General features: G+C 43.4%; 1 protein-coding gene across 1 annotated transcript in view; it reads left to right on the forward strand.

Moving 5' to 3' along the window:
- The window catches only part of LOC141117581 (uncharacterized), a 1,161,887-nt gene that overhangs the window by 290,811 nt on the left and 849,895 nt on the right, over positions 1-21,181 (forward strand). Inside the window, exons 10-13 of the mRNA XM_073610493.1 lie at positions 9,558-9,722; positions 10,592-10,756; positions 11,995-12,159; positions 14,414-14,578. Of these exons, the coding sequence (XP_073466594.1) occupies positions 9,558-9,722; positions 10,592-10,756; positions 11,995-12,159; positions 14,414-14,578 (660 nt within the window). The remainder of the gene's footprint in view (positions 1-9,557; positions 9,723-10,591; positions 10,757-11,994; positions 12,160-14,413; positions 14,579-21,181) is intronic.

Consider the following 21,181-nt stretch of genomic DNA (forward strand, 5'->3'; position numbering starts at 1 on the left):
TTGAGATCCACCTGATGGGCATGTCACAGATTAGGAGGCTCTTGGGCAGGTTAAATTCCTTTTGGAGGTCAGCCAGCTGAGCACTGGCATTATATGACCTGCAGAAATGCACACAGACTTTCCTGGCCTGCCTCAGGACATCCTGTAAGCCTGGGTACCTGCCCAAGAACCGCTGCACCACCAAGTTAAGGAAATGAGCCAAACAGGGCACATGGGTCTGTTGTCCCTGTTGGAGGGTGGAGAGGAGGTTGATGCCATTGTCACAAACCACCATACCTGGCTTAAGCTGGCATTGTGTCAACCACTCTGAACCTGCCCCTGCAGAGCTGACAGAATCTCTGCCCCAGTGTGGTTCCTGTTCCCTAAGCACACCAGCTCAAGCACCGCATGGCATCTTTTGGCCTGCATGCTTGCATAGCCCCTTGAATGCCTACAGAGCACCGCTGGTTCCGAGGACAAATCAGCACAGGAAGAGGCCATGGAGGAAGAAGAAGAGGAGGGGGTGGAGGAGAGAGGTGTGGCAGAATCACCACTAGTAGAATTTTGGACGCGTGGTGGCAGAACAACCTCCAACACTACTGCACCTTGTCCTGCATCCTTCCCAGCTGCCAGAAGAGTCACCCAGTGCACGGTGAAAGATAGGTAACATCCCTGTCCATGCCTGCTGGACCATGAGTCAGCGGTAATATGCACCTTACCGCTGACCTCCCTGTCCAGCGAGGCCAAGACATTGCCTTCCACATGCCGGTAAAGAGCCGGAATCGCCTTCCGTGAGAAAAAGTGGCATTTGGGAACCTGCCACTGAGGAACCGCACATTCCACAAACTCATGGAAGGGGGCAGAGTCTACCAACTGAAAAGGCAGCAGTTGAAGTGCTAGCAATTTTGCCAAGCTAACATTCAACCGCTGGGCATGTGGATGGCTGGGATCGAACTTCTTTTGGCGGTGCAGCAGCTGGGGCAGGGAAATTTGCCTGGTACAGTCTGATGTCGGTGTACCAATAGCAGATTGCCCGCAAGTACTTGGCTGTGACACACCTAATTCTACACCTTCATTCCTCTCAGTTCAGGTTTCAGAGAGGACTGAAGGTATAGTGGGGTTGGAGATCCTAGCTGATGAGGAGCAAGGAGAGGTCCTCTTTGTTCTTTGGTGTGGGTCTTTTAGGTACACTTGCCAATGAACTGCATGGCAGGTCGACATATGTCTGGTCAAGCATGTGGTGCCCAAGCGGGTGATGTTTTGACCACGTGAGATACGCTTGAGACATATGTTGCAAATAGCAGTGGTGGGATCTGATGCACTCGTCTCAAAAAAGGCCCACACCAAAGAACTTTTGGAATAACGGCAGAGACAGCAGCGCCCTGCACATGCGGAGCTCTGCGGTGTGATGCAGTCGGTGTGATGCCCTTAAGCTGGCCCCTGGGGGGCATCCTGCCTCATTGGACATGTGCCTCCTCCTCCTCCTCCCTCCTATCAGGCACCCACGTGGAGTCAGTGACCTCATCATCCCATCCCTCCTCATCACTGGAGCAAAGCTGGCAGTATGCTGCAGCTGGGGGAACATGACTGCCAGAGTGCTGTCCTTCTTGGGCACCCCCTCTCTCTGGGCTTACGTTACTGCCTTCCTCTAGCTGGGTACCATCATCGAAGCCTTCAAAATGCTGGGCATCCTCCTGGAGAATAAACAGTAGAAAGCAGCGCTAATCCCCCAAATTAAATGAAATAGATACAGTGAATAATCAAGAATGTGTACAATTAATGGAACACTCAATAGATCAATATGGTCAGAAAAGAACTAAAAAGTCCATCTTCTTATTCAACGGTGAAGGAATAAAGCGGCATATGTCAAAATGGTGACACAAAGTTCATATCGTGCATAGAGAATAACAGGATTAGTGGCCCACGGTAAGTACTTCAGCCTCCACCACACCACCAGTGCTAAGAGAAATGCTCGCTTACCAGATGGCAAGCAAAAAATGCTTGCGGCCTATACCCGGCCAGGGCCTTTATCCAGTGTAGGGACACAAGAGATCTCCAGAGGAACCCGTCTGGGGGGTCAAAATGAATTCGCCAAATTTGTCAGCCAAGGACCGTGACCAGGTAGGATACCGTAATATTCAGACGTTCCCAGAATACAAAGGAATCACCATAGCGTAACATTGTAAAACATCATTTATTTAAAAAAAACGAAAAGCCACTTACAATAAACGTAGCAAATAAAAGCAGTTCAGCCGGCCGGCTTGTACGGACCCCCGTCCCTTCGAACACAGCACGCGAGATGTCAGCACGTCAGCCCCTCCCGACGCGCGTTTCGTCATATAATGACGTCGTCTGGGGCACGGGCGACGCACTGACGTGTCGCGTATAATTAAGTAAACACAAGGAACCAAGCCTCGATGTGAAACCTGATCCGGAAATCATCCACGTTCCACCTCAAGATCTGGCGGAAGTTCCTGGCGGCCCTTTTAGCTATTGGAAGTTGCACTCAAATAGTGACCGAACAGAGTAACTAATTAAACAGGTATAAAAATAAATATTTTTACAGCCTATAAGTAACGGACAGATTGTACCTCCTATAATGGGAGGTGGGATAATCCAGCCTAAGAGTGGAACTTATAATGAAATAACTCCATACTCAAAAATATTAAAATTAATAGAAGATTTATATAAATATAATTAATTTGAAAGCCATCAATATGAGGCAAAAATAAAAAAGGACCAGAGAACCATATGAATCTAATAAAAAATATAATAAATACTCAGGCCAAAACGGAGAAAACTATTAGGCCTAAAGGTTATATCAAGAGAAAATTTAGCTGGCACCCTACTACATTGAGTGGCATCATCACCAGCCAATCCCCACAAGCATCTTCCTGTCCAAAAACATTACAACATCAAACTACAGGTGAGGTCAGGGATGATTTCCTTCGGCTCACAAGGAGTTAGTTTCCAGAACAGGAAAAAAATCGAACAACATATTCCTAAATTAGAACATAATAATAATATCAGGTAAAAACCTCCAATATGCATAATCTCAAGAGTTGTCTATGAAAGCGTTAGTATCAATATCAACGTTGAGCCCATGGGGGGTATAACATTTGATTTTGTGGATCCATAGCATCTCAAGTCTGGAGATACTCCTAACAAGAGAGCTACCCCTCCAATGGGGGTGGTATTTGTCAATCCCTAGAAATATCGTATTTGAGGGATCTTTGTTGTGGATGGTGAGATAATGTTTGGAAACCAAGTGTTTTGGGAATCCGTTCTTAATATTAGAGATATGCTCGTTTAATCTGACGGAGAGGGGTCGTCTAGTCCTGCCCACATACTGCAACCCACAGGGGCACTGAAGCAGGTAGACGACCCCCTCCGTTGAACATGTTATGAATGGCTCAATCTCATGTTCCCTCTGTGTGGTGTGGGAAATAAACCTATGGGTACGTCTTTGTGTACCTCTATTAATGGAGCACACTCTACACCTCCCACATTTGTAATATCCAGTGAGGTTACCAAAAAAACTCAATCTAGTAGCGGGGGGATCGATAACATTAGGGGCCAGTCGGTCTGTAAGACATGATGCTCCTCTAAAAACCACTTGAGGTCTAGCAGGTAAAATAGACTTGAGAACAGGGTCATTATTCAAAATATGCCAGTGTCTTTGCACCAAATTCCTAATTTGGTTATGTTGTACTGAATAGGTAGTGATAAATGGGACCAAAGCAGAATTTCGCTCCCGGGGCAGTCTGTCCCTTAATAAATCACCCCTATCCAAATTTACCACTGTATGAAGGGTAGAATTAAGGGTGTCTGACGAATAGCCCTTTTCCAAAAATCTTTTAGTAAGAACATCAGCCTGTTCCAAAAACTCAGCAATATCGGAGCAATTACGCCTCAAACGTATGTACTGGCTCTTAGGAACAGAACAAAGCCATGATTGGTGGTGGCAGCTATCCATGGAAATATAGGAGTTGCGATCCGTGCTTTTAAAGAACGTGGAAGTACAAAACCGATTCTGGCGGATAGCTATCTTAAGATCTAGGAAGCTAATGGTAGACTGACTGGCCTCAAAATTCAGAACAATGCCTCTATCGTTCTTATTAAGGTCTCCCATAAATTGGTCCAAATCACTCCGGGTACCATCCCAAAGGAGGAGGACGTCTCCTGGAGAATGTACCCAACACTGTGGTCAAAAAGTTTGGGGGACTCCTCAGGAGGACATGGTGGGGCTAGGGAAGGAGTGACTGATGCCACCGAGTGAAGAGGCCACGTTGGCATCTGCTTTGCCAGACAAAGTACCCTGAGCCTGGGTGAGAGAGGATGAGGAGGATGAAGACGGCTTGGTCATCCACTCTACCAAGTCTTCTGCATGTTGCGGCTCAACATGGCCAGCTGCCGAAAAAAAGGACAAGTGTGTCCCACGGCCACGTGCAGATGAGGATGCACCGTCTCCATGACGAGCACTGTTGCCTCTAGACACAGAGCCTGCTTGCCCTCTTTTATTGGCTTGTGACTGTCTGCCTCTCCTTGTTGGCCTTCCATACATACTAATGGCCTGCAGTGAGATGTAGCTGCACAAAGCTGGGATGTATATATATATACTGATACTGCAGCTAGCAGAATCAACTGCCTGCCTGTAGTATTATTAGTATGAGAACACCAGCAATTGTCTTCAGGTAGCTTTAGGTGCACATTGTGCAGAGGACACTGTCACGTCACCTGTATCCAGGTGACAGATGCACCCCGTTGGGGTCAGGAGTGCACCACTATGATAGTGGACCCTAAGGCTGACTCCTGCAGATGGAACTCGGGGTGGTTCAGGAAGGTAAGTCCCCTGGAGCACCAACACAGATCCCACAGTGAGTTAGAGCAGTGTTTCTCAACTCCAGTCCTCAAGGCGCCCCAACAGGTCATGTTTTCAGGCTTACCATTATTTTGCACAGGTGATTTGATCAGTTTCACTGCCTTAGTAATTACCACAGCTGTTTCATCTGAGGGAAATCCTGAAAACACGACCTGTTGGTGCGCCTTGAGGACTGGAGTTGAGAAACACTGAGTTAGAGCATAGATTCCCCAGGGCGCGGAGTCTAAGAGCCAGCAGGTGTTCACCAGAGCCTCTAGTGGTGAGGATGGACTGGGCTGCAACTGGCTCCAGGGTCTCCCAGCTCATGCTCACGGTAGGCTACAGGAGGATGGAGAGGAAACAGCAGCCCAGGACAGCAAGGGATAGTAAGGAGGTAGCCAAATGTCGGGACAACTAGCATACAAGGAACAGAGAACACGCCAAAAGTCAGGGTCACAAGCAAGCAGGGATAGTGGAGAACGCGCCAAAGGTCAGGGTCACAAGCAGACAGGGATAGTCGGGAACACGCCAAGATCGGTAACAGAGACAGAGACAAACTTAGAGCACACGGCAAACAGGAAGCCAAACACACAATATTGCATGGCAAGGCAGGCTTGGAGAATACGGTGTTAAATAGTGGTTCCTGTTGATGCTAGGGTGGAGCCACACAGAGGGAAGATTACTTAAGCATGCAGGTGTGAGAGTACAAGCCTCAAGGCTGATACACAGACCAGGTAAGAGACAGACAGGTCATGAATGTATTACTGCACGGTCATGACAGACACAGTACACTAACTGTAAATACTGCAGCTGCCTGCCTGTGGTACTAATAGGATCAGAACAACAGCAATTGTCTTCAGGTAGCTTTAGGTGCACACTGTGCAGAGGACGCACTTCGCTAACTGTAAATACTGCAGCTGTCTGCCTGTGGTATTAATAAGATCAGAAGAACACCAGCAATTTTCTTCAGGTAGCTTTAGGTGCACACTGTGCAGAGGACGCACTACACTAACTGTAAATACTGAAGCTGCTTGCCTGTGGTACTAATAGGATCAGAACAACAGCAATTGTCTTCAGGTAGCTTTAGGTACACACTGTGCAGAGGAAACAGTACACTAACTGTAAATACTGCAGCTGCCTGCCTGTGGTATTAATAGGATCAGAACAACAGCAATTTTCTTCAGGTAGCTTTAGGTGCACACTGTGCAGAGGATGCACTACACTAACTATAAATACTGAAGCTGCTTGCCTGTGGTACTAATAGGATCAGAACAACAGCAATTGTCTTCAGGTAGCTTTAGGTACACACTGTGCAGAGGACACAGTACACTAACTGTAAATACTGCAGCTGCCTGCCTGTTGTATTAATAGGATCAGAAAAACAGCAATTGTCTTCAGGTAGCTTTGGGTGCACACTGTGCAGAGGACGCACTACACTAACTGTAAATACTGCAGCTGCCTGCGGTACTAATAGGATCAGAAGAACACCACCAATTTTCTTCAGGTAGCTGTAGGTGCTAACTGTAAATACTGTAGCTGCCTGCCTGTAGTACTAATAGGATCAGAAGAACACCACCAATTTTCTTCAGGTAGCTGTAGGTGCTAACTGTAAATACTGTAGCTGCCTGCCTGTAGTACTAATAGGATCAGAAGAACACCAGCAATTTTCTTCAGGTAGCTGTAAATACTATAAAAACACCTGCCTGCCTGTCAGTAAGAGAATAACAGGAACAGGTCTAGCTAAACTGAATACAGTGTGTGTATATATATATATATATATATATATATATATATACAACACCTAGGATGCATATATATATATACACAATACACTGTAAGTGCAGCTAATTGACTCGCCTGCCTACTCTATCTAACTTAAATCAAATGACACTGTCTCTCTGTCTATCTCTCCGCCGCTGCAACACACTACACAGGGCCGCCACGCAGGCGGCCTTATATAGTGTGGGGCGTCTACTAAACCCCTGAGCCATAATTGGCCAAAGTCACCCTGGCTTTGGCCAATTACGGCTCTCTGTGCAGACGGTGCTGTGATTGGCCAAGCATGCGGGTCATAGTGCATGCTTGGCCAATCATCAGCCAGCAATGCACTGCGATGCCGCAGTGAATTATGGGCCGTGAAGCGCCACTTGAATTTGGTGCGAACGGCCCATAACGTTTGCAATTCGACAAACTCGAAGCTCATCCTTAAACACTACACAGGGCTGCCGTGTAGGCAGCCTTATATAGTGTGGGGCATGGACTTAGTCCCCCTGAGCCATGATTGGCCAAAGGCACCCTGCCTTTAGCCACTTATGGCTCTCTTAGCTGAGGGCGCTTGGATTGGCCAAAGCATGCAGGTCAGGTGCATGCTTTGGCCAATCATCATACAGCAATGCACTGCAATCTCGCAGTGCATTATGGGGCATTCCACGGCGTTCAAATTTCCTGCAAACGCCCCATAATGTTCGCTGTTATGCAAACAGGTGAACACCCGATGTTCGAGTCGAACTTATGTTCAACCCGAACATCAAGCTCATCCCTACTAGCCGCGTACAGGACCCCGAAAACCAAGCACAGCCTTCAGGCTTTTTAAGGGCATAAAATGATGATTTTTCTCCTTACTACCTATCAGAGATTTGGAGGCTCTGAAATGTCAAGATAACACAAAAACCCCCAAATGACCCCATTTTGGAAAGTAGACACCCCAAGGTATTTGCTAAGAGGCATGTTGAGTATTTTGCAGCTCTCATTTGTTTTGGAAAATTAAGAAAGAAAAGAACATTTTTTTTTCTTTTTTTCAATTTTAAAAACTTTGTGACAAAAAGTGAGACCTGCAAAATATCAACATGCTTCTCAGCAAATACCTTGGGGTGTCTACTTTCTAAAATGGGGTCATTTGGGGTGGGGGTTTCTGCTATCTGGGCATTTCATGGCCTCTGAAACTGATAGGTAGTGAGGAGTGAAATCAAAAATGTACGCCCTTAGAAAGCCTGAAGGCAGTGATTTGTTTTTGGTGTCCTGTATGTGGCTAGATTGCCAAAAAGTCTCACACATTTGGTATCCCCGTACTCAGGAGAAGCAGCAAAATGTATTTTGGGGTGTAATTTCACATATATCCATGGCATGTGTGAGCAATATATAATTTCAGTGACAACTTTGTGTATTTTTTTATGTCATTTTTCAATCGCTTGTGACAAAAAATAAAATATTAAATGTGCTCAACAAGCCTCTCAGCAAATTCCTTGGGGTGTCTACTTTCCAAAATGGGGTCAGTGGGGGGGGGGGGTTGTACTGCCCTGCCATTATAGCACCTCAAGAAATTAGATAGGCAGTCATAAACTAGAAGCTGCATAAATTCCAGAAAATGTTTGTAGACGCTATAAATTTTGCGCAAACCAATAAATATACGCTTATTGATTTTTTTTACCCGAAACATGTGGCTGAATACATTTTGGCCTAAATGTATGACTACAATTGAGTTTATTGTATTTTTTATACAAAAAGTAAAAAACATTTTTTTCAAAATTTTCAGTATTTTTTTGTTTATATAGCAAAAAACAAAAACCGCAGAGGTGATCAAATACCACCAAAAGAAAGCTCTATTTGTGGGAAAAAAAGGACACACATTTTGTTTGGGTACAGCATTGCATGACCGCGCAATTACCAGTTAAAACAGCACAGTGTCAAATTGTAAAAAGTGTTCTGGTCAGGAAGGGGGTAAAATCTTCTGGGGCTGAAGTGGTTAAAATATAGGCACCACATTGGCCCTACACCAATCCAGTGGTACTATTCCAGTTATTAAATAGTCCCTAAAAATTATAAGCAATATATATATACATAGTTACATAGTTAGTAAGGTTGAATAAAGACACCAGTCCATCCAGTTCAATCTGAGTAAGTGTTTACAATTGTCCCTATCCCAGTACATTGTGTCTCATTAAGATACTCATCTAATATATTATTATTTATTTAAGGTACCCCTATAGCGCCGTCAATTTACGCAGCACTCCACACCTACATCGCACTCTCACATCAGTCCCTACCCTCAAGGAGCCCACAATCCAAGGTCCCCAATTCACATTCATATACTAGGGCCAATTTTGGACAGAAGCCAATTAACCTACCAGCATGTCTTTGGAGTGTGGGAGGAAACTAGAGTACCCAGAGGAAACCCACGCAGGCACAGGGAGAACATGCAAACTTCAGGCAGGTAGTGTCGTGGTTGGAATGCAAACCGGCGACCCTTTTTACTGCTAGACAAGAGTGCTACCCACTACACCACTGTGCCGCATAATGGCTGTGAAATGACAGAGCTCAATTCTTTTAGCACATGTGGGTGGATGCCATATGGTCCAGGTGCTTTATCCACCTTTCTTCTGTCTAAATATTTCTGGACGAGATCACTTATGAGCCATTGTGGATCATTTATGGTTGTGTCACTACCACCCCCATTATGGACATGAGCCCCCCCCATGCTCCATTGTATACACAGAGCTGAAAAAAGTATTTAATAAAAATGCCTTCTCTTTGTCCCCAGTCACCCAACTCTAGATTATAATATTTTTTTGATTAAATTATATTTTCTGGAGTTTTATAAAAAATTTTCTGATATAAATGATTCCAATAAAGTAAAATGAGTTCCATTCATGTACAGAATAATTACATTCAATCCTGGGGGAGAAATTATTTTTGTTCTGGTAACATTCTTCTGTTCTAGTTTGGTGTCTAATCACCTGACAGACAATTCCTGCCCCCACCTGGCATCTGGAATAGGAAATAACCAGACACTGAGGACACTGAACTTGTCCTGGAACAATCTGGAGGGTCCTCATTTCAGGGATCTGATGGAAGCTCTGACAACAAGCTGGATAGAGGAATTACTGTGAGTATAACAGGACTGACTGGGACAATAATATTCTGGGACAGTTTTATATCTAAACCACATAAATAATATATAAATATATTAATAAAAAATAATATAATGTAATTATATGGTTCTCCTTTTTGTCTCAGTAAATAGCTAATCCTGTAATGTTGGGTAATTCTTGAATCTTATAATAATAATATTAATAATAAAAACTTTTTATAATTATTTATTTTTTATTACTAATTCGTTAAGTTCTATTCATTTAGATGAGGCATCCGTTATTCAGATAATTCATAACTTTGGATAAATTTGTATTCGCTACCTTCACTAACAGCCAAATTTGAAAGGAAATTCCAATATCTATAATTTAATAGTTCTTATTAGTTAGTTAGTTGTTTTGGATTTTTGAATTTTCGGATTTTTGAATTTTCGGATTTTCGTTCTTATTTTCAAATTTTTGAATTTTCGGATTTTGAATTTACGATTTTATGAATTTTCAAATTTTAGAATTTTTACATTTAAAAATTTATTTGAAATAACTCATTTTGATCATAAGGAATGACCCGAAAAACTAAAAAGAAAACAAATGAAACAAAAACAAACTAATTTTTTGGCAGTGCACATGTCTATGAGTCATGTCAGTGGTATTCTGTGGTCATCCTATGTATGGAGATATCACTGTCTCTACACATGGATGATAATATTGGCGTGTCTACTCCATTATAATATTTTTCTTATAAAATTCTATGTCCTGGAGTGTTATAAAATGATCTGATATAAATGATTCCAATAAAGAGAAATGAGTTCCATTCATGTAGAGAATAGCTACATTCAATCCTGGGGGGAGAAATTAATTTTCTTCTGGTAACATTCTTCTCTTCTAGTTTGATGTATAATCACCTGACAGACAGTTCCTGCCCCCACCTGGCATCTGGAATAAGAAATAACCGGACACTGAAGACACTGTACCTGTCTAGGAACAATCTGGAGGGTCATCATTTAAGGGATCTGATGGAAGCTCTGACAACAAGCCAGATAGAGGAATTACTGTGAGAATAACAGGACTGACTGAGACAATAAAATTCTGGGACAGTTTTATATCCAAACAAAATAATAATATTAATAATAATAATGCAATTATATGGATTTCCCTTTTGTCTCAGTATATAGCCAATCCTGGACTGTTATCTAATTCTTGGATCTTATCACTTTCTGTTATCAGCCATGAAAGAGGCACTTCATAAAAGCTACTTAAAAATCTGATATTCTCTTTGGTCTGGTAGCTAATAAAATAGATGAGATTATAGGAGGATATACAAGGGGGAAATCAGATCTCACTGCAATCACCAATCAGAGCCTCGTATGAGCTTCCTGTCACCTGACTATTCTGATCAATCACTAGCAAGGCTGATCCCGGTCTCACACTATCTGCTGATACCATTCATGCTCCATACACAAGGAGATTATAGCACAATACGAGTCATGTCAGTGGTATTCTGTGCTCATCCTGTGTATGGAGATATCACCGTCTCTAGAAATGGATGATAATATTGGGGGGTCTACTCCAGTGGCAGCTGGTGAATAATTTTCTTGTGGGGAGGGGGCGGCCCACGACCCCCACCCAAGAAGCCACCCCCCTTCCCCCAGCCAGCCAACCACCCCCTACCTCCCATCGATTGATCAATCAATGCTCCCCCCATTGCTCGATCGATCACCACACCACTCGCCTGTCAGGCCCCCCGCTAGCCTTGCACTTACCCCATCCAGGTTGCAGCTTTGGTGACTTCTCCCCCCACATCTCCTCCAGAGTCCTGGCAGTTGCTTCTCCTCCTGGCCAATCAGGACTTGAGACTCACAGCCAATGGGGTCTTAGGACTCCCGGCCAATCAGGACCTGCTTCCTGATTGGCCAGGTGAAGAAGCAGGAAGACATTAGTGAATATTCGCTATTGTCACACAACTGGGTGGGCTCAGCGCCCCGAGCCCACCCTTTTTGAAGCCAATTAGAGCCTCAAGCTCTGAACATGTGCTTCAAAAAAATAAAAATAAACCCCATTGGAATCCATGCATCTGGTGCCTTGCGTGTAGATTAGGGGCCGGGCACGTGGCATAGGGGGGCAACACCCCTGTGCCCTGCGCTGGTCTACTTCATTATAACATTTTCTTATAAAATTCTATGTCCTGAATTGTTATAAAGTGATCTGATATAAATGATTCCAATAAAGAGAAATGAGTTCCATTCATGTAGAGAATAGTTACATTCTTCTGGTAACATTCTTCTCTTCTAGTTTGATATATAATCACCTGACAGACAATTCCTGCCCCCACCTGGCATCTGGAATAAGAAATAACCGGACACTGAGGACACTGGACCTGTCTGGGAACAATCTGGAGGGTCCTCATTTCAGGGATCTGATGGAAGCTCTGACAACAAGCAGGATAGAGATATTACGGTGAGTATAACAGGACTGACAGACAATATTATTCTGATACAGTTTTATATCTAAACCAAATAATAATATTAACCACTTAAGCCCCGAACCATTTGGCTGGCCAAAGACCAGAGCACTTTTTGCGATTCGGCACTGCATCGCTTTAACTGACAATTGCACGGTCATGTGACATTGCACCCAAACAAAATTGACGTACTTTTTTTCCCACAAATAGAGCTTTCATTTGGTGGTATTTGATCGCCTCTGCGTTTTTTATTTTTTGCGCTATAAACAAAAAAAGAGTGACAATTTTGAAAAAATGCAATATATTTTACTTTTTGCTATAATAAATATCCCCCAAAAATATATAAAAAAACATTTTTTTCCTCAGTTTTGGCCGATACGTATTCTTCTACATATTTTTGGTAAAAAAAGTTGCAATAAGCGTTTATTGATTGGTGTGCGCAAAAGTTATAACGTCTACAAAATAGGGGATAGTTTTATGGCTTTTTTATTATTCATTTTTTTTTTACTAGTAATCGCAGCGATCTGCGATTTTTATTGGGACTGTGACATTATGGTGGACACGTCGGACAATTTTGACACATTTTTGGGACCATTGTCATTTTTACAGCGATCGATGCTATAAAATTGCATTGATTACTGTAAAAATGTCAATGGCAGTGAAGGGGTTAACCACTAGGAGGCAGTGAAGAGGTTAAGTGTATCCTAGTGTGTGTTCTAACTGAAGGGGGGATGGGACTGTGCAGGGGACATGACAGATCATCTGTTCATACTCTGTATGAACAGACGATCTGTCTGTTCTCCCTTCAGAGAACCGGAAACTGTGTGTTTACACACACAGATCCCGGTTCTCCGTGTGCCCCGAGCGATCACGGGAGCCCGGCGGGAGACCGCCGGGCACTTGCATCGGCTCCATGGGTGAGCAGGCGGCGCCCACGCTTGCCTCCGGCAGCACGCACGCACCCCCTAGTGGTTGTCTATGGTACCAACGTACCATGACGGCGATTTGCGCAGTTGAGCCATGTTGCCGCAGTATAACTGCGGTGGCTGGTCGGCATGCTGTTAATAATAATGCAATTATATGGATTTCCCTTTTGTCACAATATATAGCCAATCCTTGACTGCTATCTAATTCTTGGATCTTATCACAATCTGTTATCAGCCATGAAAGAAGCACTTCATAAAAGTTACTTAAAAATCTGATATTCTCTTTGGTCTGGTAGCTAGTAAGATAGATGAGATTATAGGAGGATATACAAGGGGGAATCAGATCTCACTGCAATCACCAATCAGAGCCTCATATGTGCTTCCTATCACCTGACTATTCTGATCAATCACTAGCAATGCTGATCCCGGCCTCACACTGTCTGCTGATACCATTCATGCTCCATACACAAGGAGATTATAGCACAATACGAGTCATGTCAGTGGTATTCTGTGCTCATCCTGTGTATGGAAATATCACCATCTCTACACATGGATGATAATATTGGGGGGTCTATTCCAGTGGCAGCTGGTGCATAATTTTTTTGTGAGGAGGGGACGACCCAGGGCCCCCACCCAACAAGCCACTCCCCCGTCCCCTAGCCAACCAACCACCCCCACCTCCCATTGAATGATCAATCAATGCTCCCCCCATTGCTCAATCGATCACCATTCCGCTTGCCTGTGCCAGCCTTGCAGTTACCCCATCCAGGTTGCGGCTGTGGTGATTTCTCCCCCCGCATCTCCTCCCAAGTCCTGCCAGTTGCATCTCCTCCTGGCCAATCAGGACTTAGGACTCGCGGCCAATGGGGTCTTAAGACTCCCGGCCAATCAGGACCCACTTCCTGACTGGCCGGGAGGAGAAGCAGGAAGACATTAGTGAATATTAATTCGCTATTGTCACACAACTAGGTGGGCTCTGCGCCCCGAGTGCACCCTTTTTGAAGCCAATTAGAGCCTCAGGTTCTGATCATGTCATTCAAAAAAATTAAAAAAAACCCCATTGAAATCCATGTGTCTGGTGCCTTGCATGTAGATTAGGGGCCAAACGAGTGGATTAGGGGGTCAGCTCCCCTGCACCCTGCACTGGTCTACTTCATTATAACATTTTTCTTATAAAATTCTATGTCCTGGAGTGTTATAAAGTGATCTGATATAAATGATTCCAATAAAGAGAAATGAGTTCCATTCATGTAGAGAATAGTTACATTCATTCCTGGGGGAGAAATTAATTTTCTTCTGGTAACATTCTTCTCTTCTTCTGTAGATTGTCCCATAATCACCTGACAGACAGTTCCTGCCCCCACCTGGCATCAGGAATACGAAATAACCAGATACTGAGGATACTGGACCTGTCTGGGAACAATCTGGAGGGTCGTCATTTCAGGGATCTGATGGAAGCTCTGACAACAAGCCAGATAGAGGAATTACAGTGAGTATAACAGGACTGACTGAGACAATAATATTCTGGGACAAAATGTTACAAAGATGCTTAAAAAACTGGCCCACCTATAAAAGCACCACTCAGAGCCCTGGATAATAATACTTAAAACCCCATGTGCAGTTATAAGTGAATACAACAATATAAACACAATCTAAAAGCAGCCACTTAAACTATAAAATGAAGAAAAAATGCAATACTAAAAAACACTCTAAACCATGTAGTCCTTTAAAATATTGCAGCAGCTATCTTGTCAAATAAAGTCAAATGACAAGCTTTCATATATAGTTCATATGTGAGCCAATAGGAATGGAGGAGATCTGTTATAGCTTGTGTTGTGATATGTTGAAAACACCTTCCACCATACACTTCACTACGTAAGGGACTTCTCCCCTTTGGGGGTGCACTCACCAAAAATACAGTAGCAATGCGCCTTTGATTTATAAGAACTTCTCCACCACTCCAACCAAAGCTTCAACCAGATGTCAGTCACGCTGTATAGGGCTCCAGTAAAACCATGTGCAGTGAATAATTTATCAACATAGTGTAATACTGCTAAAAAGTTTTATTAGACCAAACCCAAGTTATGTGTACCCTATTCAAGTTAACATGGAGCGAAAATAAAGTGCACTGTGCCTGTGTATTCACCCGGTCGCCGGAAATGTGAGGAGAGAGACCGCTGTGTACAGCAGCTATACACTTCCTGGTTCCTCGGCCAGTGGAGTGCACACGTCACTTCCGGCGCCCTCAGACAAAGTCAGGAAGTGACAAAACGTGTCAGGGACATGATCTACGACATTGACCGGGAGTGGATAGCGAAAAATTTGGGGTGTTCGCGGCAAATTCGAAAGCCGCGAAACACCCTTTAAAAGTCAATAGGAGAAATCAAAGTGCTAATTTTTTCAAGGTTAATATGCAAGTTATTGTCATAAAAAGTGTTTGGGGACCTGGGTCCTGCCCCAGGGGACATGTATCAATGCAAAAAAAGTTTTAAAAACAGACGTTTTTTCGGGAGCAGTGATTTTAATAATGCTTAAAGTGAAACAATAAATATGAAATATTCCTTTAAATTTCGTACCTGGGGGTGTCTATAGTATGCCTGTAAAGGAGCACATGTTTCCCATGTTTAGAACAGTCCCTGCACAAAATGACATTTCTAAAGGAAAAAAGTCATTTAAAACTGCTTGCGGCTATAATGAGTTGTTGGGTCTCGGCAATACAGATAAAAGTCATTGAAAGAAACGGCATGGGATTCCCCCACAGTCCATTACCAGGATCTATGGGTCTGGTATGAATAATAAGGGGAACCCTGAACCAAAATTAAAAAACAAAATTGCGTGGGGATCCCCCCAAATTCAATACCAGGCCCTTCAGGTCTGATATGGATATTAAGGGGAAACCATGCGCCAAATTTTAAAAAAATGGCATTGGGGGTCCCCCTCAAAATCCATACCAGACAATTCAGGTCTGGTATGGATTTTAAGGGGAACCCCGTGCCAAAATAAAAAAAAAATGTCATGGAGGTCCCCCCAAAAATCCATACCAGACCCTTATCCGAGCATGCAACCTGGCAAGCTGCAGGAAAAGAGGGGGGATGAGAGAGCGCACCCCCTCCTGAACCATACCAGGCCACATGCCCTCAACATGGGGAGGATGCTTTGGGGTAGCCCCCCAAAGCACCTTGTTCCCATGTTGATGAGGACAAGGGCCTCATCCCCACAACCTTTGCCCGGTGGTTGTAGGGGGTCTGTGGATGGGGGACTTATTGGAATCTGGAAGCCCCCTTTAACAAGGGGCCCAGATCCCGGCCTCCCCCTCTGTGTGAAATGGTAACGGGGTACAAATGTACCCCTACCATTTCACAAAAAAATGTCAAAATGGTAAAAATGACAAGACACAGCTTGGGACAAGTCCTTTATTAAAAAATAAAAATGGCCTGGTATGGAATTTGGGGGGCCCCCATGCAATTTTTTTTTAAATTTTGGTTCGGGGTTCCCCTTAATATTCATACCAGACCCAATCTTTGCAGACATTCAGAATGGAGCAGAACATGTTCAGAGTGAACACAGAAGTCCTCTGCTCAGAGCACTTTTGGGTTTAGAGCCGTGTTGTGGGTTGTGTCAGGGAAATGCCTGGTCAATTAATTAATTTGAGTTAATTTTAGCCAGTCCAGAATGCTTTGCAATAACTAAACCAGTCGATGTGAATATAATATTTATTCAATAAGTCATATATACACTATAAATAGTTGGATTGATAGACGCAGACAATATAATAAAATTCCAAGACTGTCTGTAACAATAGAATATACTGTGTATGTATATATATATATATATATATATATATATATATATACACATACAGTATATATATGTATATATTGAAGTAATTTCAATAAATAATTTCTTCCTGTGGACAAAATAACCACTGAGCCAATTATCAGACAATAGTGTGTGTTTTACAGAATTTAGCTGTTATTCCCCTACAGAAGGAATAAGGGTCAAACAAAATGCTGCGCCACTATGACGCAAGAACAGAAAAATTATTAAAAAAAAAAATAATGTAGCGATTTCCCCCGAAGGGGCTGCTTAACCACTTCAATACAGGACACCCTTCCTGCCCAGACCAATTTTCAGCTTTCAGCGCTCTCGTAGTTTCAATGCCAATTACTCAGTCATGTAACACTGTACCCAAACCAAATTATTATTATTATTATTATACAGGATTTATATAGCGCCGACAGTTTACGCAGCGCTTTACAACATTAGGGCAGACAATACAAGTACAATACAATTCAATACAGGAGAAATCAGAGGGCCCTGCTCGTTAGAATGTTTATCTTTTTTTTCACACAAATAGAGCTTTCTTTTGGTGGTATTTAATGACCGCTGGGTTTTTCATTTTTTGCGACATAAGTGAAAAGAGAGCAAAAATTTTGAAAAAAAACAACACTTTTTTAGTTTCTATGATAAAATGTTGCAAATAAATAATTTTTGTTCATAAATTTGGGCCAAAATGTATACTGATATATATCTATGGTAAAAATAACCCAAATAAGTGTATATTATTTGGTGTGTGTGAAAGTTATAGAGTCTACAAGCTATTGTTCAAATCATTGAAAACTGATGCACTGATGGCCTATCTCACCCATTGAGGCCCTGAAATGTCAGAAAAGTACAAATACCCCCCAAATGACCCCTTTTTGGAAAGTAGACAGTCCAAGGTATTTAGTAAGAGGAATGGTGAGTTTTTTGAAGTTGTAATTTTTTCCCACAATTCTTGGGAAAATTAAGAAAATATATATTTTTTTTACACAAAATTGTCATAATAACAAGTTATTTCTCACACCCAGCATATGCATACTTCAAATTACACCCCAAAATACATTCTGCTATACCTCCCGAGTATGGCGATACCACATGTGTGAAACTTTTTCACAGCCTGGCCACATAGAGAGGTCCAACATGCAGAGAGCACCATCAGGCATTCTAGGAGCATAAATTACACATAAAATTTCCTAATGACCTATCACACTTTTGAAGGCCCTGGAGCACCAAGACAATTGAATTACCCACAAAATTACCCCATTTTGGAAAGCAAACACCCCAACGTATATTCTATGAGGCATTATGAGTCTTTTGAACGGTTCATTTTTTCCAAAAGTCTTCGAAAAACGTGGAAAGAAAATGAAAACCTATTTTTTTTTAAACAAAGTGGTCAATTTATAAGATATTTCTAACACATAGCATGTACATAGAAAAAATTACACCCGAAAATAGAGTCTGCTACTTGTCCTGAGTATGGCAATACCACGTGTGTGAGACTTTTACACAGTCTGTTACCATAGAGAGGTCCAACATTGAAGTAGTACCTTCTAGGAGCATAAATTTCACATCTAATTTTATTCCTTCCTATCACATTTTTGAAGGTCCTGGAGCAAAAGGACAGTGGAATTACCCACAAAATGACTCCATTTTGGAAAGCAAACACCCCAAGGTATATTCTATGAGGCATGGGCTGCAGATAGGTACTCAGGTACTCTGATGGGCTGCATATAGGTACTCGCATAATCTGATGGGCTGGAGACAGGTGCTGGGGTAATCTGATGGGCTTGTGACAGGTACTCGGGTACTCAGATGGGCTGGTGACAGGTACTCGGGTACTCTGATGGGCTGCATATAGGTACTCCGGTAATCTGATGGGCTGGGGACAGGTGCTTGGGTAATCTGATGGGCTGGAGACAGGTACTCGGGTACTCTGATGGGCTGGTTACAGGTACTCCTGTACTTTGATGGACTGGTGACAGGTACTCGGGTACTCAGATGGGCTGGTGACAGGTAATCAGGTACTTAGATGGGCTGGTGACAGGTACTCGGGTACTCTGATGGACTGGTGACAGGTACTCCTGTACTTTGATGGACTGGTGACAGGTACTCGGGTACTCTGATGGGCTGGTGACAGGTACTCGGGTACTCTGATGGGCTGGTGACAAGTACTCGGGTACTCTGATGGGCTGGTGACAGGTACTCAATTACTCTGATGGGCTGGTGACAGGTACTTTGATGGTACACATCTAATTGTATTCCTTCCTATCACACTTTTGAAGGTCCTGGATAGGGATGAGCTTCGTGTTCGAGTCGAACCCATGTTCGACTCGAACATCGTCTGTTCGCCCGTTCACCGAATTGCGAACGATATGGGCCGTTGCGCCAAATTCGTGTGGTGCGTCACGGCCCATAATTCACTGCGGCATCAGTGCACACAGTGCATTGATTGGCCAAGCATGCGCTATGACCCGCATGCTTGGCCAATCACAGCGCCGTCAGTAGAGAGAGCTGTAATTGGACAAAGTCAGGGTGGCTTTGGCCAATTATGGCTCAGGGGGTTTAGAACACGCCCCACACTATATAAGGCCGCCTGCACGGCGGCCCTGTGTAGTGTGTGTTCCGGCGTTAAAAGAGAGATTAGATAGACAGAGAGACAGTGTCATTTCATTTGAGTTAGCTAGATTAGGCAGGACAATCAGTGAGTTAGCTGCACTTACAGTGTATTGTGTATCTATATGCATCCCAGGTGTTGCATATATATATATATATATATATATATATATATATATATATACACTGTATTCAGTTTAGCTAGATCCGTTCCTGTTATCTTCTTACTGACAGGCAGGCTTGTCTTGTTACAGTATTTACAGCTACCTGAAGAAAATTACTGGTGTTCTTTTGATCCTTTTAGTACCACAGTCAGGCAGCTAGACTATTTACAGTTAGTGCAGTGCGTCCTCCTCACAGTGTTTAGCTAAAACTACAAGTTAGTGCAGTGTGTCCTGCTCACAGTGTTCAGCTAAAACTACAAGTTAGTGTGGTGCGTCCTGCTCACAGTGTTCAGCTAAAACTACAAGTTAGTGCGGTGCGTCCTGCTCACAGTGTTCAGCTAAAACTGCAAGTTAGTGGAGTGCGTCCTGCTCACAGTGTTCAGCTAAAACTACAAGTTAGTGTAGTGAGACCTCTGCACAGTGTTCATCTAAAGCTACAAGTTAGTGCAGTGCGTCCTGCTCACAGTGTTCAGCTAAAACTACAAGTTAGTGGGGTGCATCCTGCTCACAGTGTTCAGCTAAAACTACAAGTTAGTGCGGTGCATCCTACTCACAGTGTTCAGCTAAAACTACAAGTTAGTGCGGTGCGTCCTGCTCACAGTGTTCAGCCAAAACTACAAGCTAGTGGGGTGCGTCTTGCTCACAGTGTTCAGCTAAAACTACAAGTTAGTGCGGTGCGTCCTGCTCACAGTGTTCAGCTAAAACTACAAGTTAGTGTGGTGCGTCTTCCTCACAGTGTTCAGCTAAAACTACAAGTTAGTGTAGTGAGACCTCTGCACAGTGTTCATCTAAAGCTACAAGTTAGTGCAGTGCGTCCTGCCCACAGTGTTCAGCTAAAATTACAAGTTAGTGGGGTGCGTCCTACTCACAGTGTTCAGCTAAAACTACAAGTTAGTGCGGTGCGTCCTGCTCACAGTGTTCAGCTAAAACTACAAGTTAGTGCGGTGTGTCCTGCTCACAGTGTTCAGCTAAAACTACATGTTAGTGGGGTGCGTCCTGCTCACAGTGTTCAGCTAAAACTACAAGTTAGTGCGGTGCGTCCTGCTCACAGTGTTCAGCTAAAACTACAAGTTAGTGGGGTGCGTCCTGCTCACAGTGTTCAGCTAAAACTACAAGTTAGTGCGGTGCGTCCTGCTCACAGTGTTCAGCTAAAACTACAAGTTACTGTAGTGAGACCTCTGCACAGTGTTCATCTAAAGCTACAAGTTAGTGCAGTGCGTCCTGCTCACAGTGTTCAGCTAAAACTACAAGTTAGTGTAGTGAGACCTCTGCACGGTGTTTATCTAAAGCTACAAGTTAGTGCAGTGCGTCCTGCTCGCAGTGTTCAGCTAAAACTACAAGTTAGTGGGGAGCGTCCTGCCCACAGTGTTCAGCTAAAACTACAAGTTAGTGGGGTGCGTCCTGCTCACAGTGTTCAGCTAAAACTACAAGTTAGTGCGGTGCGTCCTGCTCACAGTGTTCAGCTAAAACTACAAGTTAGTGGGGTGCGTCCT

Source organism: Aquarana catesbeiana, linkage group LG13, assembly GCF_042186555.1.
Source record: "Aquarana catesbeiana isolate 2022-GZ linkage group LG13, ASM4218655v1, whole genome shotgun sequence".
Lineage (NCBI taxonomy): Eukaryota > Metazoa > Chordata > Amphibia > Anura > Ranidae > Aquarana > Aquarana catesbeiana.